General features: G+C 30.2%; 1 protein-coding gene across 2 annotated transcripts; it reads left to right on the forward strand.

Moving 5' to 3' along the window:
* On the forward strand, positions 1 to 27,620 carry LOC137919332 (allatotropin-like). 2 transcript variants are annotated; one of them, XM_068762376.1, is made up of 8 exons: positions 1 to 79; positions 20,241 to 20,420; positions 23,477 to 23,607; positions 25,196 to 25,292; positions 25,436 to 25,537; positions 26,120 to 26,207; positions 26,982 to 27,069; positions 27,516 to 27,620. In XM_068762376.1, exons 2-8 carry the CDS (start codon positions 20,243 to 20,245, stop codon positions 27,558 to 27,560), a joined length of 729 nt encoding a protein of 242 aa, XP_068618477.1. In that variant the 5' UTR covers positions 1 to 79; positions 20,241 to 20,242; the 3' UTR covers positions 27,561 to 27,620. The 2 variants fall into 2 exon arrangements, with proteins under 2 accessions (XP_068618477.1, XP_068618478.1); XM_068762377.1 differs by lacking the exons at positions 23,477 to 23,607; positions 25,436 to 25,537 and having other exon boundaries at positions 25,191 to 25,292.
* Positions 27,621 to 27,944: the final 324 nt, after the last annotated feature.

Here is a 27,944-nt window from a genome sequence, read left to right on the forward strand (position 1 = left end):
CCATCAGCCCAACGTGTGTGACGCTTTCAGTACCAATACAGTGATAGTGTCCCCGTGAGCAGTTACGTTTACTTGTAAGGTAAGTTTCTAGGAGTAATAATCACATATGTAATTTTCTGTAAATATATTAACAACCGTATGTTATTTTCATCAATTTATATAATTTTGGTCTTTTATCACAAATTTTGGTAGTTAATAACACTATACGATTATATATATCAATTTTGACTATTTCGATATACTGAATTTAAAAATTTTATATATACTTTATTTATTTTTGAATATTAAAGAGTTATATTTTTTCCATTTAAATATTATTTTCTATATCTAAAAGAAATCGTGACGAGAATGTAGCTTTATTTTTACAATTATTAAATATCTTGAACTTAGTAACCGTTAGAAATTAGACCGAAAAGTTATAAACTTTGTATGCATAAGCGTTGTTGGGACAAAAGTTATTTTTAATAAACGAGTACAGAGGATGCAAGAGTGGTGAAGCGTCACAGTGCTTACTGACCTATGTGACATGATCTAGATAATAGTTTCAGGTTTGGAGTATTGAAAAAGTTTGATATAAACCTTCAACCTTCGTTCAAATAATTGAAACAATACAATATCATTACATTAGAGAGTAACAATAATTTTAGAGACATCAAATTAATTTTTTTTTATAAAATGACATAGTTTTGTGCCTTGAGAAATAATTAATTACGAGAAAGATCTATTAAAATATGATTAAATAATATTCTCATTAAATATAAAATTAGTTATCAATTTATCATGAGAATACTATGTATGGCTTATTTAATAAATTTTTAATTAAATGAATTAAGATATATTGTAATAAAATACGTTTCCATAGGTGTATAGGACCAATAAGAAATTATTAATATAAGCGTTACACTGTTACGAGTAGGTGATTGTATCTAGTAAATTTTTTTGGATATTTAGTTTTATTAATTTTTTTAGGAACCAGCAATAAAATGTCAATATTACATACTAATAAAAAATAATGATAAAAACATAGAATTAAATGCAATTTAAATAACAGGCAACTACAGCATGCGCTGTGTTTAATCTTCTTTCGTATACTTACTCCGTCTTCACCTTGTGTCACTCTTGATAATCGTGATCCTTGTAAAAAATTTTCGAGCACTGTGTTCAAGACATCAGTGATGGACTTGGGCGGTGGGTTTTGCTTCGGCTAATGTGGTATCGAATGTTTCGGACCTAACTGGTCGAGTTCACAGGGTGGCACCACTTTTCTGGTGATCAAAAGTAATGTATTATAAACATAATTAAATTTACAACAAACAAACATAAAAATAATAGGCGAACACAGTTGACAGTATTATCAAGGATTACTTTTCAAAATTTTACATAGCATTATTATTGGCGGTCTGAACATTTGCTACCAGGCAGCACAGCAATTACCTTCTTATAAAATGATTACATTTAGAACAATTTAAATTAAAAAAACTGCACCTACTGTCCGAAAAAAAAAATTCTTTTGAAAATTTTTAACAATTCTTCGAAAACACCCGCCGGCTATTCAAATACAAACGCTTTCATTATACATTTAATTACTCAATAACGTTAATTTGATACGTTAAAAGTACGAAACGTAATTAAAAATACAAAATTTGCGTTCAATAATATTTAACCAAATTAATATCAATAAACTGGATTTTTATATAATGAACTCCATTCGATACGAAACAAAATTATATGATGATAAAACAAATAGCAATAATAAAAAATATTACAGTTATAAATACTTTATATTATTTACAGAAATAATGATATACACAATACCATTATTTGACAATAAAATAAAAAAAAACTGTGATTCAATTTTTTTTTATATATTTGACGAGAATTGCGAGACTTTTAGGTAAACTTTTATTGAGTAATATTATACCTTTTAAATAATTTTACCACTATTAGAAAGACAATGTCTAAAAATTTTACTTGTTAGAGAGAATATCTTAGTCTACGTTATATGTACCGAGATAAAAATCTTGTTATGACGCGTCACTACGTGAATCCCTAAACTATATTGAAAAACCCGCTTATATTACAGCCAATAATGCTTCGGCCTTACCAGGAGAAGTGCTCCTGTGATAAAGTAAAAGCTTTTGATTCAGCTTACGTGCCGGTGAGCAATTGAAATACTATATTTTCTCTTTTGTTCTCCGACACATTTATCTTCTAATATTTTTCAAAGGATATACTCAATAACTGATTCTTAAAAGTGAAAAACCTTGGAAATACAGTTGTATTTGAGGAAAAAAAATATTACATGTTATATTCTAACTAAATAATGAGACAACTGGTTATTTTTGTGTTCAATATATTTCTTCGTTGTTCGAATACTTCTGAATAATACATGATAGTAACTATGTATAGTCTTCATTGGTAACAAAATTTTCTCTATTATTTTGGTTAGCAGATTATTAGATGTCAAAATATAGCATGTTAGTCCTACATACATAAAAAACCAAAAAGTTATAGCTTTATCGTAAGAGATTGAAATATTGTTTATAAGATAGACAAATAATTATTTATTTAATTTTATCATTTATACAAAAAACGTATGTAATTAGTAATAAAAAATAAAGATAAATTTCCAATGAATGTATCTTTACGCTTTTTTCCTTTGATGACGCAATTCAAACTTTCAGAGCAATAAACTTGTATGTTAAAAAAAACAAACAGATTGTTCAAAGTTGAACATCAGAAATTTGTAAACAATTTCAAACCAAAGACTATTACAAAGAGATAAAGTTTATACAACTTGTTTTCAAACGTTGAAAGAAATGAAAACATTTCAGTGAGCAGAAAGATTAAGAGGTTAAAGTCGCTTTCAAGAACAGGAATGTCTTGACTTAATATAAATTCCACAAATCTCCTTTTAAAAGCAACAAGTTAAGATTCGGAACTGTTACAGATAATTATTATAATAATCCCAAGCGAAAGGTGTGAGGATAATTTTCGCTTTAATAAAACAGAAGTTTGTTCTTCAATTGGGTGATTTTGAGTATTTCGTCATTATTTTAAAAGCTATTAAGTTCCATAAATAATTACGAAAATAATAACGAACAAATTAATATAAATTTGCAATCAAAATCTATTTTACAGTGGATGATTTGTTATAGGTATAAAAGAATAAAAAGGTGTACGTATATATCGCTCATTTGCCGTCAATTAATGTAAGATGCACCTTATACATAAATCAATAATTTCAGATATAATGTATAGCGTAATAATATTACAGGAAGAAAAAGCGTTTTCGTAATTCGAATGAATACATAATAAAATTGATTATAGTTTATTATTTTTCTCCGCAGATTTTAAGCTGCCAGAATAATTATCTGTCCTATCGCATTTCAGTAAAAAATATTTTAGAGAGATCTCTTCATACAGGATTGATTGGAAAAGTTGTAAAGCTTTATGTTGTCAAATGAGCTGTAAATTCAATTACTCTAAGGCTTTACATCTAAATTATTATATCTAATGAACTAATTACTCTGTATAATTATGTCGTAGCAATTTAATTGTATCTATACTTAACGTTGTTTATGTTAAAATTGGAGTAAAATAAACATGCGTTGACGTAAAATTGATTAAAACGGCATTTAACAGAAAAACAGGACGCTGTGTTTGTGCACATTTAATTTTGCTACTGAGTGTAGTGACGGCATTCCTTTGTTGTATTTTAGTAAATTTACAAGCAAGCTTATTATCTTACTATTTTTCTATGTTTATTAACGAAATAGTGTAGATAATCAGAGTTCTCAGTTCTTAGTCGATGTCAGTTAACATTATTCAAAAAGATAAAGAAATGAAATAAAAAACAATATAATATAAAGAGAATTTTATAGTTATATACTTGATAACTTCAGGCCGCTTTGTATCGAACTTAAAGGAAATCTTTGTGGGTTGTCTAATTCCAGCAGTGTCTTACGGCTAAAATCATGCTGAAAGTGAGACTTTTGTTACCATATTTCGAAAAGCCAGAAAAAGAAGAAAGACATTAGAACCTTTTTTGGCCACATATTATTTAAGTTTTTTTTCTACATTTCAAATTGTTAAAGCTTTTCATTAAAAGGCTATAGCATCTTTTCATATTTATAATGGATCTTTTCATGGATACCATTTGAATGCCTGAACTGTTAGCGTTAACCTTTTCTTGGTTTACATACAAAAGCCTTATAAAATTCCTACGTGTGTGAATATTTCTTGCAATTCATTCGCTGATAGCTCCTCCAATGAAATTGTATGTTATTTCATTGTTCGCAATGTGTTGCTTTTAGATGTTTTGAAAATATAAAATTTTAGGTACGAGACAATAAATTGTGCAAACTTGTTTACTCTTTGAATAACGCGGAATAAATTCATTATCAATACGTGCAGAAAATTTTCAGAGATAACATTGCTATTTGATTTGTTTTTCTCTATGTTCCTACTAAACCTAAATATTTTAGACTTTACTTTAAAGGTTTAGTAATTAATTATTATTTTGGTGTTCATTTTTTATCCAGATCATTTATTTTGTTATCTGTATTTCAATACCCAAAAGATAAGCTCATGGTTGTAACGTGAAGACATTGCCATAATCATTATACCCTTTTGCTGACAGGGATTGGTATAATTTTGTTTAAGCAAACATTGAAGTCTCGTCCAAATTGCGTACTTAATATTTTATTAAAAAAATCTAAGAATTTGATGTTATAAACTGAAATCCTCAACATTTTTACTAGGTTGACGGAAATAAATTTACAGAGATAAATTTACGAGAACAAATGAAAATGTTTTAGGAGTCTCAACAGCTCTATTACTTTCCTGTGCTTGGGTAAAGTTAAGTCAGCTAACAAATTAGTTTAAATTTTAATCAACGCCGCATCACTTAAAAAGTTTTGAAATCTTTGTATTGAAGCCAAAGCTTTAATGTTTTGTGTGCTAATATGCTTCTCTGTCATCTTTTTAATATAATGGTTCGTAAAAATTATGGAATACGTTGACATATAATCATAGTAAATCAAAATATTTTTTTTGATTAGAGTGTTTTATTGTGAAAAAATTAAAAAGCTTTTGCGGCTAAACACTTTTGTTAAATTTTATTATTGTTATTTCCAAAGTAAAGAAATAATAACTTTAATCGACGGAGCAGGCCTATATTCAGCGGTGGACGTCCTGCTGCTGAAATTATGATTAACAATCGGCCGAAACTTCTTAGTTTTCGTATATAGTTTACAAAACTTTTAAAATTCTATGCTTCAACACTTGCTTATAATCGATTTGAGCTCATTAAAAAATTATATTTTATCAATGTAATTTTGTCAAAAATACAAGACACAAATATTGAAATCAATAAAAGAGCAGAATTCTGATTTTCAAATTAACACAATTATTAAGTTATTATTTTAACACGGCCTGTCTGGCGTTTTAATTGGTGGGTTTTAAGTGTTAAATTTTTTAAGTGATTAACATTGTACTTCAATACTTACTATCCTATTCCGGACCAAGACAAATCTAAAAATACTAATATTTTGTTCCTGCTGTTCTTAAGATAAATGCCATGTAATTAACAAATATTTTGTTTTATATAAATGGCGATACTCGTAATAATATTGTAGATTCTCCTTGTGCGTCGTTTCAACCCATAGACGCCAACAACACTTAGATCTTCTCCAAAGATATGTATGGGGGGATATATCATAATTGCCACGCTTGGCAGGCGTGTGGGCGATCGCAGTGTGGCAATATGGTGGGCAGAAGATGCTGCTGCCCATCCTCAGGAAACTTTTTTGTAAGCAGTGGCAATCTCATATAATTAATGCACAAAGTGTAAATTAAATAAGCTGTAGAGATTGTATTCCGGGCATCGAACCCGCTACCTACAGTCCACTATCGCTATGTAAAACATAAAGGACTCTCCTAATTCTTCAACTATATACCTTTCCGTTTTGCAAATTAGAGATGTTAAATTTTTTTATTAATTATTTTTAATCAATTCATCTATCAACGGTCATCAATTAAATAAACGACATTAATTACTTTGAGATTTGAAAATTTTTTTGCATTACTTGTTAAAACTTTTCATAATGATGACATTACGTGCCTGTCATAATTCGCACCTATAGCAACTTTTCCCAATCCAAATAGAGCTCAAAGAGTTTTCAATTAAGATGAGAATGACAAGGCGTTTGCTTTAAAATATAATTAATGGGTGTCTCTTTATTAGAGAGCCGTGATGAGTACGCAAATTTTTAATAGATTCAACTTCTCGTAGGTGGAATATAATTGATGTTTACCTTTATTTTTATATATAGACTTTGAGAGAGACAGTAGATTAAAACTAAATACAATTAGGTAATTTGTGACTAAATTAAGAGATGTTTGCATTATCAGCATTAAATAATTTATAAATAAATTTCTCTTTTCTTCTTACATTTATAATAAACTCAATTATTTCATTAGTTTTTGGCTATTAAAACTCAAGACTTTCAATACTATTTTGGATTAAATACATCACCGCGCATAATGTTTAAATTAATAAAATTGAAATAAACATTTTAATTTAATACGTTAACGAAATCTCCACTTTCAAATTACTTAATTGAGACAAGTTATTTGCGGTTTACAATCAAAGTGGTGATCTTCCGAGTCGAAAATCAATGCATTCCAATTAGTATTTGCAAATAAAGGCATACGAGCTAATTTCTCTGCGGTCAGACCGGTGCGAACTCTCGGGATTGGAAGGACTGGGTGGAGTAATTACACAGTACGTACCTCGTTTATTTCGTCTCCGTGCTACGTGTGATCGCAATATGCAGTCTACAAGCACTGCTACCTAATTGAATTGAGTCACTTAAACACATATTCGAGAGAGAGGTTTGGTGGCCTGTATTTAAAGACTATGCTCAGATAAACTTAGTTTTAATGTTTTAACTAATATCTAACGACCACAGATACAAATGAACTTCGTAAACTACTTCCGGTTAAAAAGTAAAGAGTTTCATTTCCTCCAAAGCGAGAAAAACCATTATTATTTACAGTAATTATGTTAGTTATAGGTTATATACGCCTATAACTATAGGTGTATATAACTATTAAAGGCTTTTCTCAGCCGTAAGCTACTCAGACACCTATTTGCAATCATCCTATATAATGGTGTCACTCCGAAATAAGTTACTTTAATTTATTTTTCCCGTTGAGAAGTGACAATTCAATAACATCTGCCAGTAAAAATTTTGCAGGGACAAGTTAAAAATAATTACTTTATATACAACGTAATCCGAATTACGAAATATTTAACCAATCATTGTTTTGTTATATTTACGTTGTTTATTATTTCTGACACTATTCATTTTGAATGGGATGTACCATACATTATTTAATAGCCAATAAGTTATACAATCACCCCTTTTAATCTTTTACATATGTAAGGAATTACTTTGTATATTTTATTCGTAGGCCTTTAATAACCAGCGGATTTGAATAGATTTTAATTTTAAAGTTTATTTTCGCATCGAAAATTCATTTGCATAGTACAGAATATTTTAAAAGAACAATTGTTAGCGATGAAAAATATTTATACATGCACAGATTGCATACAAAATTATTAAAAGAGAAATTTATGATAAAAAACAATAGATACTTTTTTTGTAATCGCGGTAGAATAAAGTAATTTAAAATTTATTGTGTATTCTTTTAACATTTGACAATAATTTTAAATCTTGTTCAAACATATTTCAAACCTTTGAATCCCCATGATAGTAGGATACATTTATGTACAATTTATCTGATCGTAATCCGTAATAATAAAACCCTAATCTAAATTCTCCTGAGAATTCAATTTTCTGTAACTTTTAACAACCATGATTAACGTGTGTAATATAATTATTTTAATATGTTATATAATGATTACTCAATAAATAATAATCATCATCATATCTGGTGGTAACAATGACGGGTCTGGCGCTGCTCGTATTTAGAGACTTTCCGCGACCTATGTCTTCAATCCACCTCGTGGCTTACACACGCCACGGCTCGTGGCCGACACACTCAAGTCAACGCCCAATTTTTGTAGTAAGAATATCTTCTTCCTTTTTGGTATTAAACATTTTAGATTACATTCAGAGATAAATAAGTGAAAGAATGAAGACTAAACTTTTTTACCAGATATCACAAAAAATCTAACGTCTTACAAGAAAAACTGAATACGGTTAAAAAAAATCAAAGAATTTTAGCGTTTTAAACATCATTCAATAAATAAAGGAATAAAACCATGTAAAAATCTTGTAAAGATGTGTGTTGAATCAAGTCTAAATTATTTAAATGTAACATTATTATGTGACTGGGCAGTAGTACAATAATTGACTATGAAAGTTTAGCTTTTGCGTATAGATATTTACAATTTGAAAGATTACAAATTCCGTCTTGTCATCATCACTATTTCAGCGGATAGTTACCCACTGCAAGGTATAGGTCTCCCTCAAAGACCGCCAACTCTCCAGAACTTTCCGCGACTTTAACTATATTGTCAGTCCAAGTTGTGAAGGGACTACCACGCCGCGTCTACCGGCTTGTGGTTGCCAGAACCTTTCGGCTCCAACGTCTAGTACTTTCATATAATACTGGATAAAAATTGTATTCACGCTCTGGTAATTATTTTGGTGCATTTATTTGAAAGTAATGTGGAGGTGTTATGTAAATAAATACATGGTTTGAATTAACCTTTGATTTCTATACAGCACGTGAATTCTTACCGTTGTCAAAAAAGAATAAAAATATAATTCATCGTGCCTATAGTAACAATTAACTGGTGTTGAGCAAATACTTGATATTCAGTTGAATTTGTTATTAAAATATTGAAATATTTAGCGACATTACGCCTTTATGTAGAACATCGTTCCGCGATGTAGGTTCAAATGGTTGACGCATTAGCATCCATTACCTTAATTAGAGATTCAACAGTTATTTCGATATACTGGTTATTAGTGGATAATCTAGATTATATCATGAAAAGACATGTGATGTTTTATAATTGTTCTGTTGCTTTTTGTTAGTTACTATGTAAGATACTTTTATATTTAATAGGATAAAACGAAGGTTTGTGTAATTAAAGATAATACAATCTTTTATAATAGTAATTTATAAAAGATCTATAGTAGCCCAATGGTAGAGGACTAAAACTTGCGATAGTAGGTTCCCGATAGTAGGTAGGGTAGATTCGATTCCCGAAATACAAACTAATGATTGCACACTTTGCATTATGTATATAGGATTGCCACTTCTCATTAACGTGATTCCGAAAGATGCAGCAGTGTCCTCTGCATACCATGATATGACACTGCGATCGTCAACCAGCCTGCCAATCTTTGCGACTATAGGATATCCCCCCATGGATTATGGGAAAAGCCTTTGCCTTGCAATGGGCGTCTATGGGCTAAAACGACGAAGATATTAGACAAAAGGTCGATAGTTACAATCTTCAACCTTTATCTTCAGTTACAAATATCTTTGCTAAGCAGCTCGGTGGTGTTATATTGTATAAAGCGACCAAATATAATGATGTTAGTTATTCCTTTAAGATCGAATTGAACAGAAAACTTTTATCGTAGTTTAGGCGTTTTCTCATTAATTGATCAAAGGCTCGTCTATTTAGATATTGTTAGGAGAGATAAACAGTAGGCGTGGTATTATAATTGCCTAAGGATTATTCTGGCAAATGTTTTACGTTTCAACAGTAATTTTCTTTTAATTTTCTACTTTAGCAACTTTAATTTTTTTAAGTAAAGTAAAAAATGTTTTGGAGGCACTATATTACACAAATAAAGTTTTATTTATTTTTAAATTAATAAAGTTAACATTGATGTGAAAGAATAGTAACGTCTATTTAACACAAATTTAAATATAAATATAAAGTGTGACATCTTTTGAAATTTACTTTAATGTGAAGTTCTTGATAGTCTTTTTTATAATAAGGGACATAATACTAAAAATATATTTCATGTGTATTTGGAGTTATTAAGAATTCTAAGGTAAGCCAACAAACCGTGTTAGCTGTTAATGTTCGACTGATCAAATCGCTCTTTGAACTACAGGCTAATTGCACAGTGGAATTTGGCAATTACTGTCCTCGGCGCTATACTAATGCCACTATATTCCAATGTGCTCTTGTGTAGACCACCTAAATTAATATAGTGCGTTTGTAATGGAAGTATTAAATGTTATGAAAATGAAAATATTATTGTGAAGATATCCATGAGGATAGGGCGAAATGTAATAATTACTTAATATGACTGTAAACTAAAATTGACATTATTTTCTAAAATTTACAGATATATAATAAACTTTATCATCCTTTAATAGTGTTAAAACTGTAAATATATGTATATTACAATACATATGCATATTTGACGATCGCATTGTGGTATTATGGTATGCAGAGAAAGCTGTTACAATCCTACGGAAAATAGTTTCTGAGCATTTGTGAGCAATTCTATATAATTAATGAACAGAGTGTGAATTATATAAGATTGGATTCCGGGAATTGAACCCGCGACCTACAACCGCAAGTCCGTTCCCCAACCGCTGGGCTACCGTCTTATATGTTATTTGGACATATAAGCTATAATTACCATTAACACGCAATCGAAAAGTGTACGCATTAACCTATGCTTTATCAAGGTACCTTGGTAAAGGTGATTAAGAACAGAACATCAGTATTTAACTGTTTTTATTTTTTGGCAATCCAAGAGCATGACGTTCTCCGAAAAAAACAATGCACATCTTTTGGTCACAAGTTTTTACTTGAAATAACTTATTTTAATATGTAGCTTTCATTACACATGGAATAATGTTAATTTTATGTAATTGTCATTAAACATCGTGTATAAATGTGTTAAATACTTTAAGCCGTTAAGTAAATTAAGGCTTTATTGTATTAAATATTTGGAAATATAGTGTATTGACCAATTAACAAAGAAAACTAAATTTAACCGACTGCCAATATAGTTGTAGCATACAAACAGAAAAGATATCAATTTAAAAAAAAGCATTTGTATCGTTATTTTTTATTCTTTATTTAGGCTGTACAAATAAGTGCTGAAAAATTGGTTACGTGTCTATATACAAAATATGCATTGATAGTATAGGAAGCCATGACGACAGTATAGATAAAAAGAGATTCTCCAATAGATTCTTAAAAACTTTAACACTTTAAATTTGGTAAATATTATAAATGAATGTGTTCATTCCCCAGCGAATATTCATACATATCCTTGTATAATATTAAGGGAGTGCCGTCCATTTTAAGCCGTATTTTAATTACAGCAACCACTTAACACATTTCTATTGGGACTTTGGGACGACAAAGTGTTTAGTCATATTTGATACTTAACTATCAATTAATTTCAAGTTCATTTAGGATTAACTTATTGTATGTGATAGTTTTGATACTATTCTCTTATTTAATTTGTTAGATAATTAATCGTGTAGATTTTAAAAGTATTTTTTACGATTTGATGTATATTATCTAACGAATAAGTAACTGAAAGCGCAAGAGTGGTCATCGGGGAGATCTTTTGTGGAGGCCTACGCCTTGCAGTGGGCGTCTATCTGCTGATATGATCACGATGGTGATAATGAAGTAACGGATATTATTTGTAAATGTGCTCGTATCTTATATGTGTTTAATTAAGATTGTGGTTTAGAAGGCATCGAAAGGTTAGTTAGACTGAGGTTTGTCAGCTATAAGTCAGGGAACAGCACAATTGACAAGACTCACACGAAATTCTCAAGAAAAGATGGCTTGTTATTTATGTAACTCACCTGGTCTACCGCTCAAAGACTTCAGGAAGTTATATAAAAATGTAAAAAAGAGTATTCCATCTGATTATTTAAGATCCTTGAAGCTCAAAATGCATCCAGATTAGTATTTATTGTCCTTTATGCCTTTAAGCATATTTCAACAATTTAACATATGAAGCATTTTTTAATAAAAGAAACGAGAATAAATAGTCCGGAAATTGATTCATCTTATAATTATTAAAGGCCTAGAATATAATATTATAAACATCAACCCTTATTATATTTGCTCGGTTTACTCATTGATTGAATTGACCGAGGTCGTTTAAATTTTGCCAAGTCAGGGGATCATCGGTAAAGCGAAAGAATTGGAAAGAGATGTCGCCGTGAAAATCTGTAATAACAATTTTATAGTTACAAATTCAACCCTTCGGTGTTTGATATTCTACCCGGCGATATTTTATACGATGACCTTTTACGTGACAAAGTGATGATAACTACATTGAAAATTTGAAATTATTATTAAATAATGATTCAACTTACATGTAAACCGTGCAATGATAACCATATATAGCAATAGTCATTTAAACATTGAGTCTTCCATTATTCTAATTAAACATTACAGGAGTAATAAATTACTCTATAATTATCATTTCAGCCGAAGGACGTCCACAACTGGATATAGCTTCCCTATGGATATCTAATAGGACCAGTTGGAAAGCGATTGCATCTTGCATCTTCCTGTACCCTTATAAAGGACGTCACGTTTCGCTTGCTAGTCCATGGTCTTCACTATAGAACTTTAGGACTCCATTTGTCTTGGCCACGGCCGATTCAAATCGCTAATCCGCTGGGTTAAGACGGTTACTCCCGTTCGTCAATGGATTTCCTCATTCCGGATTCGATCTTATAGAGAAACCACGAACATGGCCTTTTATATAACTCCTTAAGCGACTATGAGCGGGCCAATAAGAGATAAAATGAGAGACGTTAAAATATAATAAGCCATCACTCGTAACACATTTGCAAAATTTAGCACATTGGACGAAAAGATATTTACAAAACTTTATAATAATATAATTTTTGCATAGAAAATTATCTATTTATAGTTTATATAATTTTCTTCCTTTGTCAGTATATATAATATACTATATATCACATGTGTGTACTTAGGGGTAATTGTCACTTTAGGGTCTGAATCTCACAAATGTCCGTTTTAAGTGAAATGTATAAAGCATATTACGGCAATAATAGCCCTTTGAGAAGTTTAAAACACGAGTACAATACACAACATAAGTTTGTCGTACGTTCCAGTTGACTGTACTGTATAACTGAATTAGTTTGTTTCTATTCAACTCATGCATTTGCATGCTTTTCCATTGTTAAGTAAATTGTCTTCGTTGTTAAATTATTATAACTTTAGTTAGTTCGCACGTGATTTCAGCTGTAATTGCATAGTATTAACGCCATTATATAAACGTATATTAAATAAAAATTTATTAAAATTTTGTTTACAAGTTTTAATTTTTTAAATCAATGTATTGAATGTTATAGTATATTCTTTATAACTGTACTCGTTAACAAAGTGTAGAGAAATACTTTAGAGAAATAATATTCATCTTTGCAAACGCAGCTCTTTTAAAATTCCTTCTTCCAATAATAGGAATTCTAATTTATTTATTAACATTTCTTATAATTAAACTAAGTATAAAAAAAACTTAATGCTGGCTTTCTGCCAATTATCTTTTGGCAGATGTAGAGAAAAATTAATGAATATAGGTAAAATAAATAATAGAGATACACGAAAAAGAAAAAAATACGTGCCTTTTTTATATTAAAAAGTATCTAAAAATGTAAATAGCTATAAACTATATATATGGTAAATAAAAGCAAATATAGCATTCTTTCTTGTTGCTTGTAAAAGTAAAATGTTTTTTGTAAAATATTATTTATTAAAAATTGGCTCTTTTAAATCGAAAGCCTTTCTAAGTCGATAATTTAGTTATGTAAAAGATTTGTTTTGATTAGTTATGTAAGTTTTTATCAAGAAAGCAGCAGAGCAGGTTTTATGATTTCGTATATTTTTTTTAAGGTTTAAAATTTATTTCACGCGTTATGCACAAGAAATAAAAAAATTATATAGAAACTTTTCAAAAGAGTAATTTGAATGCATCATTATGAAATTTAATTAAACAATACTTTTATACGGGAAATGTCGAGCTTTAAATAAGTTTAATAATATAATTAAAACTTGATAGACCAATAAACTTTTTCTTGTGTTCTAACTTTTATAAAGCTATTCAAAAAGTTTCTATATAAAAGCACTTAATAATCTTTTATCATCAGTAGCATCTAATTATACTCAAACTATTGCTTTTATGAATTTTTATTATATTTTTACTCAACGATCCAATAGAAATTATATATTAAGACGTTTCACCTCATAACGCCCACTATATGGTTACGCATACCCCCAAGTTATCTATGGGGGGATATACCGGAATCGCCACGCCTGGTTGGCGGATTAATGACTGCAGCATTTTATATGGTACGCAGAGGACGCTGCTGCCCATCCTCTGGAAGCTTGTTAATGAGCCACGGTAATCCTATATATTTATTGCACAAAGTTTGAATTACTGTATCCCGGGATATGAACCCGCGACCTACGAACAAAAATCTCTTCTACATCTGGGCTACATCTGCTCTCTATCTTACCAATGAATAAACAGTTCGAAACTTAATAAGAAATAAAATTGATAATCTTTATTGTAATACTTTTAATACATCATTTTCTAGTGCGAAAATAAATAATGTTGATTATTTTCCAACATCGGAACAGGCGACCTATATCGACGTGAAAACATAGATTTTCAAGATTAATGCTACAAACACTCAACGACAATCCTTGCTATTTATTTATCGAGATTGGAAATGCAAGCCGCGCCGGACATTGTATATTTTCAATTAGAAGCATCTACAAATCATTAATAAATTCATGAAAAATGATGAATGAAATTTGTTACGAAATTTTCATTTTTGTAATTAATTCTAAATAACATTATAATACTTCATAATATTAGTTTTTGATTTTAATACGTTTGGAAATGGCAAACCCACGCAACCTAAATCTAACGATCTATTTTAATCATTGTCCACTCCTGCATAAAGTTGTCACTGATGTCACATACAGAAGTAATCGCTGTTAGGTAAGATATTACTCGCTGGTTACGAGTATAGCTGTAAAGTTTTTGTCGTAAAACAGATTTTTCCTTACCGAAAGTCTTATATGTTTGCAATAAAATAGACTTTAAATTATTTTTATTACACGATTTATTAATTTTAACATAATCAATAGCAAAGATATTCTTTATACTTACGTTTTAACTACTCTATTTATTATATTTGTAAATATAAAAACAAAAAAGGATCTGTCTATGTTTATACGGTCACTTATACGAATACGTTTCGAACCCTTGTATCTTTATTTTTAAATGCAGTTACAAGGGAAAATAAAAATTATGAAATTCTATTCTAGTTTATATTTAATTGGGCTCTAGTGGCATTCTCTTGACGTACAAAAGTGATTTTAGATAAATAAAAATGAATAAATAAAACCTACTTTCAAAGATATTGACATCTACATGGGTTAATGCTGGAATAACGTCAATTAATTCATAATCAAAGTGATTGTTAAAGTATAAATCATTTCCATAGAAAAGGTTGCGATTACGAATGATGTTTACTGTTTAAATCATATCATTTAAATCTAAATTTCGGACAAATTTATGCTTAAACTTAAACACCGTGAGGTCGCAAATGTTTTGCGGTTACAAAAGCGAATGAAACGATGTGGTATACTTTAATTTATTGGATACATGAGATTTCTCTGAAAAAACATATAATAACAATTAATATTATTTTGCGCGATATTAGTACTTATATAAATACGTAATATCTAAATACAAAATATAAAACGAAGGTAAAATACCAAAATAAAAGATTTTTTTTGGCAGACAGAATCGCGTGTATTTATAAAGTTTGGCAGAAAATGCTAACTGTGCGTTAAAAAAAATGTAAAAGTAATAAATTAGTAAAATAATTCTTTCAACAATACTCAATTCATTCTAAATTCATTGGACTTTTGGTATGATGAAGCAAAGAACAATCATATCTCAAAGCTCCTCCCGTGAAATTTATTATGCTTAATTTTAATCTGAGCAGGGCTTAAGTAAATTAATATTACAATTGTCGTTGTACTCAGATATGAATCTGAAGAAAAACCAAAACGAAAAAGGCAAAGAAAATTTAATTAAAAACTGCTTGTTGATTTAAATAAGACGCAATGTTGTAAATACGGACAATGCTCAGTCATAAGTACATATTCTTTAATGATATTTCTTTTTAAATGTTTTTAGCACGTTTCATTTCAGCCGTAGAACGTTCGTAGCTGCAAACAGGCCTTGCCGATAGATTTACAATAAAATTTATCAGAGCCGGATTACATCCAGCATTTTCCGACGGTAACAAGGTCGTGTGTCCATCATAGGGGAGGTCGTCTAGGGTCTCCATGTCTCCACTCCAAAACCTTAAGGCTCCAGCGGCCATCTGTTTTTCACGCCACGTAGAGTGCCCACTACTACTTCAACTTTCCAATCCACTGTTATATGTAGGTAGACACTCTTTCATCGACGGATCCGGATCTCTTTACTCCTGATTCTATCTCGAAAAAAATCGTGAACATCGTTGAGCGACTGTGAGGCCAAATGGTTATTCGCAAAGTATTACGTTATATTTACCACTGATTATTTATATAGTTAACAATTGGATAAAAGTTGTGCGACTGGATTAAAGCTATATTCAATGAAATTCATTTCATAATATTAATCGGATTGGTTTAAACAGAAAAGCACTCACAAAAGGTATTTATTCAGTTCAATGCATGTTATATTTCAAATAGTATCTGTGTATTTCACACAAATTCATAGTCTAGTGGAGTCTGGTTTTTATAAATATTCTAGTTAGTCGTGTTTTTATAAGTGTCCAATTAACAGTAAATAATTTAAATGTATTAATTAAAAATATTTGTACAGTGTTTAAGCGAGTAGCCGAAACTTTATTAAAAACCAATGCTAATAACATTATAAGTCTCCGAGGAGCTTGAAGCGGGCGTCCTTTGCCAGTAGACTCTGTTATAGTTCAATTACGTACTTTGAAACGGTAATTTCTAAGAACAACGATGTTTGAGACCAAAAATGCTAGTTATAAATATTTTGCGATATTATCATTTGTTTAAATCGAATTTTGTATTTAAGTAAATATTATGTAAACCTGTTTAGTTTATAGTAAAGTGTAGCATCAACATAAGGATTAAAAATGAAAGCAAAATTTACCTTTATATTTTAGTAGCATAAAATTATAATACTTTTTCATGTAATATTTATTACTTAGTTAATATTATATATTTAGAATATATGGTATGTGTCATTCTCCTATAAATATGAGTATAATTGCAAAGGGCTCTTAAAATAGGAACATAGCACTGTAAGTAATAATAGGCATCGATAGTTAAACTGCATGGTCTCAAATCTAAGAAACCTTTGGTTAATAAGTGTTAAAGTTTACTATGATTATTTAGCTGAAAAAATACTAGTCTTCTTTAAAACATGCAGCTATTGTTTTAAGATTGTCAACATTAATCCCTCTTTAGTTTGATATTCGCATAAATAGTTATTTTAATGTTTTTTTTTTCTTATACTCTGTTGTTTTGTTTTACAATCGTCATCTATCTGCCATGGTTCACTTCATTACCGAGGGTCGTGATTCCATAAACGAGGAGTAAACTTAGCGTCAAATGTGCCTGTCTTTGGTATAGTAGGGCGTTTATTATAATAAACATCATGTTATTATTTTCCCTGTGGATTTCGTAACAGATATTTATTTATTTATATAACATTTTTAGGGAGAAAATTAGGCAGGAGTCTAAATATTATACAAAAGTTAATTAGTCATATAAATATATCCTACATTTATATAATAACTATATTTAGTATATAAATAGTTATAAATAAACACGTACTTAATTAGGAGGATAATTTATGTATGTAAGTTACATATATGTATGCTGTATATATAATTTGTTAGTAAATAGTTATGTATCTTAATAAGTTATGTTACGTGAAGTTATAAAAGAACATTCATTTGAGTTTGAATTTTTATTAGAAAGGATGATATATTTTAATTTTATTACATTGAATTCCTTAGATAGGTAAATGTTATTAGGCAGATATTACTAACACACTTACATTGGAGACCAATCGATGTAAGTAAGAAACCTTACATCTTAATCTTGTACCGTATTCAAGTGCACCAGTTGTTTGTCTAGGTTGAAATTGACATATTTTTGTCTATACCTATAAGTGAACACTGTATGTGTATTACACGTCGTATAAAACACAGGATACCCTTCCGCTGCAAGGACAACGAAAGGTTTATACTGGACTCCTACAATGGTGTTTGATGTCTTTCGTCCAAACTATGTTAACCCATTCTTATTTATCTATTTATTTTAAATAGACACACCAATCTTTGGCATCTTCGTCGTTTCAGCCTATAGACGCCCACCGTAAGACAAAGATCTCATACTAAAGTATACATAGGGTAACATACGATAATCGCAACGCTTGGCAGGCGGTTTGGCGATCGCAGTATAGCATTATGATACACAGAGAATGCTGCTGCTCATGCTCTAAAATTTGTTTTTGATCAGTGACAATCCTATGTTAATTTAATGACCAAAGTGTTAATTATATAAGACATATCTCGAGAATCTAACCCTCGACCCACGATCCGAAGTCTCAGTTCCCTATCGCTGGGCATACACTGCAAACACAAATGTCAAAAAATAATATACATTATTTAAGTTTCATATAACATAGCACAATATGATTGCCTTATAGTATTTAGCTTAACGTCAATAATGGATTAAAAAATAACTAATATTTTTTTTATTGAGAACTTACAAGAAAATTACTAACATTACATTCAAATACAAAGTAATGAGATAAATACTAGACAAATTGCAATTGAAAAACAAGCAGCTACATCATGTGAAATGTTAAAAAGTTTTCATCTTCTTTTCAGCCGATGGAAGCCCACTGTAGGCTTCGCTGCCCGCGTCCAGCGAATTTTAGCGACCTTAAAAATGTTATTTGTCCAGCTAGTGGGACCAAATGTTTTAAACTTTTGCTATAAATACATGTACAAATATAATATTCAGTGGACTATTTAAATTGTCAGATATGGCTCTATTCGTTAAAATTTTATCGTTTTTCGCATAAAAATGTGACGTTAGCATGAAAAATCGTTAAACTGTTGCGCGTAAATTCGCAAAAGTAACAAAAGGACATCATGGCGGCGATAAACGTAACTTGAGGTGTTAAGTGCGTAGTAAAGATCAGTATTGCCCTCTAAAACCTTACAGCACGTGCCGCTGTCTTGTTAGCTCAAAGATGTATATAAACGTGGGTGTGTCGGTTCGTATATTAGTTTCAACGGAGTGCCCATAAAACAAGGATGTTCGAGTGGGTCCATTATATCACGCTTCCTTTGCGTTAAAAGGAAAGTTTAGTAGTTTGAGACATTTTCGGTAATTCATGAAAATTGGCCTGTAACTTTACAAAATTTTATTTAAATCAAACCGATCAATTAAGAATTTAAAAAAAAAAAATCTTGTAAATTTAACAACAAAATCGTTATTATTAAAAGTATTAATGAAACATATACCAACAAGTTTTGAATTTTACATCAAATAAATACACCTAGCTAAAGTGAGCACAATAGATTGTGTTAGGAAATCTTACACAAGTCTGATGCATAATATTGTATTTTATGGCACCGATTATAAATGTTAGCCGTGTTCAATTAAAAAGGTTAATAAAGATCTTTATCAAAATTGCCTAAAAGAGTTGAGTTAACAGAATAGTTAAACTTGTGTATTAACTAGCTACTTATTATAATTTCAATATATTTTGTTTTGTGTTATTGCTACCTTCAAATTGATTAATTGACTGACGTTTTTGATTTACTATAATTGTCATGTATATATTTAACCATATGCCTTTATCATTGTCATGTTCGTATTGCATTATTATTAATTAAAATAGGGTAACATTATAAACTTTTGTACACCCTAGTGGTTATATCATAGCGAACTATTACTGTGATTTATTAATTGAGTAGCAATCATGATTCGGACCGATGAGATAAGGTCGTGGAGAGTCACTGGTTGCAGGCGGCGCAAGACATCGTGGTGATCTTTGGAAGAAGCTTGTGCCTTACAATGGGCGTCTATATGTTGATATGATGAAGATAATAATTTGATACTTTTATCTATCTATGTATCTATGTATGTATACTTGTTGCAGCCATGAATATCTCTATGCAAGTCGTGATCGTGGTGGCAGCAGTGTGTCTCTGCCTGGCGGATGGAGCACCTGAAGCTCGACTGACAAGAAAACAGCAGCGTCCGACCCGTGGGTTCAAGAACGTCGAAATGATGACCGCCAGGGGCTTTGGCAAGCGCGACCGCTCCGTTAGGACTGAACGTAAGTTAATCACTCTTTTAACTGAGAGTTAACATTATTTTACTAAATTTATTTGTTTATAACAAACTATCGTTGATTGTAAATATCAATAAATAATAAATTGTGATTCATCCAATATTCAGGCATTTCAGAGCTGTATTTAATAATTAAAGATTTTGCACTATATAGACATGTAAAACAGTGTATGGTTTGTCATTGTTTTATGTGTGAGTTGCGAAAGGACTCTATAAGGATATCATTGTAGTCATATGAGATCTAGAATACCTAATATTTATCTTTATCATTATTTCAGCTGTAAGACGTTCACTACTGGATATAGGTCTCCCCTGGAGGTTTGTTATAGGACCGGTTGGAAACAGCTTGTATCCACTGTCTTCCGATTTAAAAATATCGCCTGTTCAATTTTTGGGCGTGCTGCCCACTAATATTTTCTTTCATTATCATCGTAATGTCAGCTGAAGGACGTGTATACTTTAAAAAAAGGCTGTCCCTATAGATAACATAGAATAATGATAGAAATAGTCTAAATATTGTATGAGGTGTAATATTCGACAACTTATAAATATATCGCCAAAGCAAAGATGTAACTCGTCTGGTGTGAAATTAAAAGGCATCAATATTCATTGATATTGCACAACATAATTACAGTCACATTGTTCACACCTCTGTCGATAAAGGAGCCATTAATACTAAACTTTGTAGACAAGGGATCCCTTAATAACTTATTAATTATTAACATGGGATAGGTTGAATCTTTGTTCATTAACTAAAATGCGAAACTAATTACAAAATTAATTATTAATTATTACTACGTATAATCATAGTTTGACTATTTTAGGATATTGAATATTATAATACCTAAATACATAAATTTTGTAACACTTGAATTGATGGATAGTGAATTTTCTATTATATAGAAATGTGGCTACTGCAACCAGTACAAAATATACATTTAAATATATCATAATCAAGAATGTTAAAATTAGTTATAATTCTTTAAAGCCGCGTAATAACAGATAATAATTACTAATGTTTGAAAGAAACCGAAATAGTCCTGCATTTTAGCAAGTTGCGGGGGACAGGCCATACAGCGCGTAGAACAGATGACCCCTACAGCCTTAAGGTTCTAGAAAAAAGATCAAAGACTGGTAAGAACGTTGTGGTTCACAAGTCGTCACAAGGGCGTGGGAAGACGTTAGGTGAAGGCTGCTTTCAATCGGTCTTATTGGAAATATATTTGGGAGGCCTTTATCCAACTGACAGCTATGAGGTATGGTGATGATGAATGTTCCGTACAACGCTGTTCTTTTATTATCTTCTAACTGTAGATACTACAATACCATTTAACTACTGCTGTATTGTATCGTAGATCTCGTCATCGCTTAATCGCAACAGAAGTCAAATGCTACGCCTATAAAGGATAGAAAAATTAGATATTAGGTGTTTAAAAGATCTGGAGTCATTCATAGCAAGTAAACAGTGCGTGACACCCAAAATGTTTCTTTTGTTTGACTTTGTTTTAATTTAAATAGACGTTAATTTCATTTCAACCGCTCTACGCTGTTCTGTTATTGTTTCGGCTTCTTCGAAGGTATTTTATGAGAATAATTTGATTACAAGAGTAAACTTTAAGGGACCGAAATTCGTATAGAATTGAGTGAAATGTCAGCAAGATATTTTTATATTGTTGTCTTAACGAAATTATTAGTGTTTTAATATGATGCTTCTTTTTTTTCTCAAACTATCTTTTTAAAATAAAAATGTCTGAGAGAATTCCTCATTAATTATTCACAAATCCTTGAAAATAACATTAATTTATTACCTTAAGTTCAAGTGTTTATTTAAATAATCACCATAAAATTTATAAATGAAAATTCTGTTCATAATAAATCCAGAAATTTTTACTTTAGACAACTATCAATGCATTATTCATAATGTAACATACATACAGAGTGATTGGTTATATGTGTAAAAATTTTAGGTAAAGGTGAATATATTCAAATCATTTTTTATAATTTGACCACACTGAAATATATTTTTATTCTATTAAAATGTGATATCATAATAACTTATGGCAGTACAAAGTCTGACGGAAAGAAGGTAAACAATTATCAAATTTAATATATAGTAATATAAACTTTTTAATAATTATTATTACGTTATTTAACCATTGCCTTTTGGATAAAGAGTACCAAAAATTAATAAGCAGCAAATGAACTATACATAGACTCTTAAAGATATTACACCTATTTCCAATATATACATTATACAATAAATGTAGTTTCCAATGTATATATTATGCGAAATGCAAACGATTTAATGTAGATATACATAATAGAATTCAGAATGTATCACTTTAAAATGACACTAACGCTGTATGTTATGCTTAAAAAGGGTTGAAGACGTACCCCCGGGCATCCATCTTGCCTTGTCAAGGTATAAACTTGTAAGAGCACAGAAGGTAATGGGACGGAAAATGTATTATAAATTTTAAACGGCTTTCATAGCACTACGTTTTACTTTAAAAACACAATTTGTTCATAGTTTCCTTTGAAAGACTTTCCTTTTATATTCATTTAATATGTTGTACCGTCTAATGCATAGAATAACCTAAGATATATACTTAAGAAAATTACATTATTTTTTAAGTAAATATTAAATTCATTTGGAACAAATTTTCGATAATTAATCGAAGTGGTGGAGACCAAATGAAAAAGTTTTCCGATTTTTGTATATGAATATGAATATATATTTTAATATATATGTATAAATATATATATGTCTATGTATATTTTCTCACATGACTCATCCCGATGTCTTTGGAAGAGATTTGAAATTTAGTATATAAATATTTATTTAGTTGAGTAGTAGTTTTAGTAGTAGTTACCAAATATTTAATAATTAATGATAAATATCTACGCAGCTATACAATAAAATTAAATATTTGTAAGCGAAGCGGGCGGGGACAGTTAATGTTGTAGTCGGATTTAAATTTCGAATGTGAATTGCTAAAAAATTATATGATTTGAATAATTTTCACAAAATAATTTATAAAGGCGACGTTGGGCACCAACCGTCGCCGAGTCGATCTAGTCGCGGTACGCCTACGTTTAAGAGTCCAACGGTCGGTATTGCGAGGGATTTCGGGAAGAGAGCACCGGAACTGGAGTTGGAAGGTACAGAAGCCGTAATTGGGCTTCCGGCTTTGATTGAACGAAGATATTGCAAAGGCGATAATAAAACTGTGGGACGAGCAAACGGCCAACCTGTGCCTGAGCTAAAAGAACTCCATTTGAAGTTGACTAAGGAATCCCTTGGACGGATCCTTTATATGTTGCTTTACTATAAAAATCAAATTTACCTCAATACGTAATGCTTTTGCCTCGGAAGTTTTCAGCTTAGAATTCCGATTAATAGTTACTTACGTTCATGCATTCGCTGCACGTGAAATCAATTGAAAGCCAATTTTCGAATGGAAAGTTTTAAAATAGATGGAATTCTACAAATGCTTGGGTTATTGTCAAATACTAGTGAAATAAAATATGTATATAAAAACAAAGGAATACTTCAAGTTATACGTTGCCGTTTTTTTATTATTTATCAGTTACTATTTATATATTTAAATAACGCTTAAGACTAATCCAATATCACCATTTTGACTGGTAGCCTACTTTTCGTTTATAAAAAATCACAATATATAATGATATATATTGTTACTATTATTTACTTTGTACGATAAATCAAATTAAGAAAATTTTTACAAACTTTAACACATGTTATACACATGTTTTAAATGACTGCACACTTTCTACGACACACTGATGTTTATAGCCCAGGTCTCCTAATTTAAAGTCTGATCTTAAGAAAATAAATTGTGAAATAATAATACAGATTCTGTATACTACAATTTTTATTTATTTATTACAAAATATATATAGATTTTTTTAAAATTGCACCATAAATGTAAACAAGACGTTTTTGTTGGTGCTCACAAAAATTTAAGTCATTAGCTAGGTATCATTAATATAAATATAACAAATAGCTAAGTTATATCATTGTAAAATGAGTTGACGACATGAAATCCAATTACAAATTGTTATCATAGTAAGTAATACACAAGCTTATAATGTAACATTATAATTATTTTCAGATTAAATAAAAACACCCCTAAGTAACATTTTAACAAATTTTAATTCTCAGGATGCAATCTTAAATAACAGACTTTGTGCATTAATAATATAGGATTTCCACTGCACATAAATTTCCATACCACACTGCGTTCGCCAACTTACCTGCCGATTATGGTATAACCCCCTCATAGATATCTTTTTACAGTCTATTTGAAAAGAGAACATAATTTCCTACAAGTCGCTAGCGACGTTCCTTTAGCGAGGGCAATGCGTATACCATATATGGTAGCTGTTTCTAGGTTCTGTATATTTGATAGCAGTTACGCTATAGTAAAAACAAATAGAAATGGAGATTGAGGTACAAATAATGGTGACGTTATGTCTTCTTTTATAAGTGACACAGCATTAAAAAATTACTTTGTAAAATAAAGTAATAATAGCAACATTAAACATGAAGAGAAAAATTATACATAAAAGGAAACATTACAACCTTAGACACCCGAAGAGCGGTTATAGTCAAAACTTTTTAATTAATTATTTTCGCTTAATATCATTTACTCATTATTAATTTTATAATAAAAACATAAAAGAAGTTGACATTTATACGATGCCAATTAACACTTACATCACATTTCTTTAGATAAGTTTGAAGCACGACGCAAAGTATTTAGACCTAAGGTCAAGCTTATGGTAGCACCTGATTATGGCAAAAGGAGCGGTAACGATGAAATTAATGACGAAGGTAATATCAAAAGGCTTTAAAACGCTTCAATATCGAAATGCTTTTATAGTAGCGATGTTACATAAACCATTTCTTGAAAACTGAATTTTACTTTATAATATACTGGGAGGATATCTGATATAAAAATAAATGCCTTATCACAGAGGAGGAAATAAGAGTGACCAGGGGCACTTTCAAGCCCTATTCAAATATACTTATCGCGAGAGGATATGGCAAACGAGATTTGACACACGAAAATGGTAGAGGTAAACCGATTATTAGAGTTTATCTCCACGCCAATATAACAACATACACACCATTATATTGGCGATTTATTTTTAAAATGTTTGACCACGGACAAATAATAATCTATGTTTGTACATGTAATTGTTTAATACGTTAAATACAAACGGAAAGGCCTTAGGGACCGCCTTCATGTCATATAAGCTTACACGAAAGGTTCACTACGATAAACATGACATAATACATATATCATATATGTATTATGAAGTTTCAAGTATTTATACTGCTACGTTTTTGCTTCAGTGACGTATCTTTTTCGCTAAATATTATGAATTGAAATGGGAGAGCGACACCGCTGAGATTACAATTAGCAGCTTTTATTACGAGATCTTGGAAAGAACAATCAATGACTAGATTGTGCTTGAGGACAAGTGCTTTCGGTGTATGATGACCTCTCGTGCGGCTATTATTACGTCCGAAATGTTGCTTATTATATCCAATGAATGTTGCTTTTATGATGAAAAAAGTCTTTGTGTGTCGAAAACCACTTATCGACACAACACAGTAAATAACAATATAGTTTCTCATTATCGTTATAATTACAGTTTTCGGATTGGACAACGTTTGGGATTCGCTCGAAAATAATCCGGAGAGAGACAACCAAGAGTTTACTGACGACAAAGTTGTTGAGAGGTATTTATTTGTTTAATATTTCTATGCGTAATAATAAATATTCTAATTCATAACATTTACTTAACATCAGGTTCATCAATATAAACAGAAATAGGTAGGTAGCCTGTCTTGGTGGTAGAATAATAAATGAATTTCAAATTCTTAGTATTGTAACACAAAGTAATATTTTATCCAGCAATATTACTTAGGTTATGTAAAACGACAATATCTCATTACCGAAGTCAACTTCTTGATGAGATAGTAGCGTTAAGTAAAACATGGCGCGTCAAAGTATAACAAAGTTTCGAGCCAACGAGCAAACTTCTTAATCTCCAAGCAAAACAAAAACCAGATTAAAACGTTTATAAGAAAAGCAAAAGTTTTTATTTAAACCGTGGCGTATACTACATATGGCATCTAGAAGTTTCTCTTTGATGTATTGATTATTAAGAACGTTATTTTTGAGACTTAAATTGACATCACGAGGCACATATAGCCTGGAATTTCACGAGAAGTGTCACCATTGAATCATTCACTATTTTATGTCTTCGTTATAAATGCTCTTGACACATAGTTTTTAAAACTCGGAGCTTTGTTTGTTTTCTGCCAGATTCATATTCACTTTTAGGTGAATGTTGAAGTTTTAATTGTTAACTTTATTGATTTTTTATATAACGACCTCTTCACAAAATACGTGCATCCTTTTTTTATTTAAATTTATTGAAATTTCCAAACATCTTGTTACTATGTTTCTTGATTATACATCTAATTTAAACCTGTGCAACAATATTGCAGCATCCCATTGGATTGGTTTGTGAACGAAATGGTCAACAACCCTGACTTCGCGCGATCTGTCATCCGAAAGTTCATTGACATCAATCAGGTAAAAGAATTCTATTTCTAAATGAACCTATTGTGTACCGTTAGTGATATCAATAGCGTAGGCGATAGGATATTAGCGGTTAACGATTATCTATTATGGTGCACGATTTATGCTATTTTCATTATTACCCATTTCAAATCAGCTATATAGCATTAAGCGGTAACGGCGTAACGATATCCATCGAGATAATTAGATAAGTTACTACTTTATAGTCTGTATTGAAATTTTAGTTGAAGCACTGCGCTATTTTTATAAAAAGTACTATTTAAAATTTAGTTATAATATTGTTATACAGATGTAATTTACTAAAAGAGCTTAAATATATTAGTAAGTCTTTTTTACATCCATAACTTTTTAAATGGATACTATATTTTTTTTCCATTTTTTACTAGGTTGTTAATAATGATCGTCACTTAAGCATGTTATTAATAGTACTCTTATTTCAGGACGGCTTGCTGTCTCCGGAGGAGCTGTTAAGGAACGTGGCTTAAATTTAGCAAATAAATATAGTTAATTTACGAAACTGTTTATAATCTGTTATTGTATTTTTCCATGACTGCTTTATTGATTTCTGATATTTAATAATATGTTTTAACTTTACGGTACTGTGATATGATTAAATAGAAAAATATACTATCCTTCCATTGGATTATTTAGAAATTCTCTTTTATTTAACACCTTTTTGGACGAAACCAATAAAGTTTCTCTAACAAATGTAAATAGTATTTTATGATGATGCAACACAAAAAATGGAATGTTGAAAATTGTCCATAGAATACCTTTGTAATTTAAATATTAGATTATTACGTCGTTGTTTATGATTTACGTATTAACAATTTTAAATTGTTTCGCTTAGAACATTAAGATAAAAAGGA

This window comes from Battus philenor, unplaced genomic scaffold, assembly GCF_028537555.1.
Source record: "Battus philenor isolate CCGP_79_NKW_IND1 unplaced genomic scaffold, ilBatPhil1.0.hap1 SCAF_16, whole genome shotgun sequence".
Classification (NCBI taxonomy): Eukaryota; Metazoa; Arthropoda; class Insecta; order Lepidoptera; family Papilionidae; genus Battus; species Battus philenor.

Excerpts from the sequence above, each read along its gene's own strand:
- LOC137919332 (XM_068762376.1), top strand. The coding sequence starts at position 20,243 with ATGAATATCTCTATGCAAGTCGTGATCGTGGTGGCAGCAGTGTGTCTC. Across the intron at positions 20,421-23,476 it reads CCGCTCCGTTAGGACTGAAC|GCGACGTTGGGCACCAACCG; the intron begins GTAAGTTAATCA and ends TAATTTATAAAG. Across the intron at positions 27,070-27,515 it reads AGTTCATTGACATCAATCAG|GACGGCTTGCTGTCTCCGGA; the intron begins GTAAAAGAATTC and ends CTCTTATTTCAG.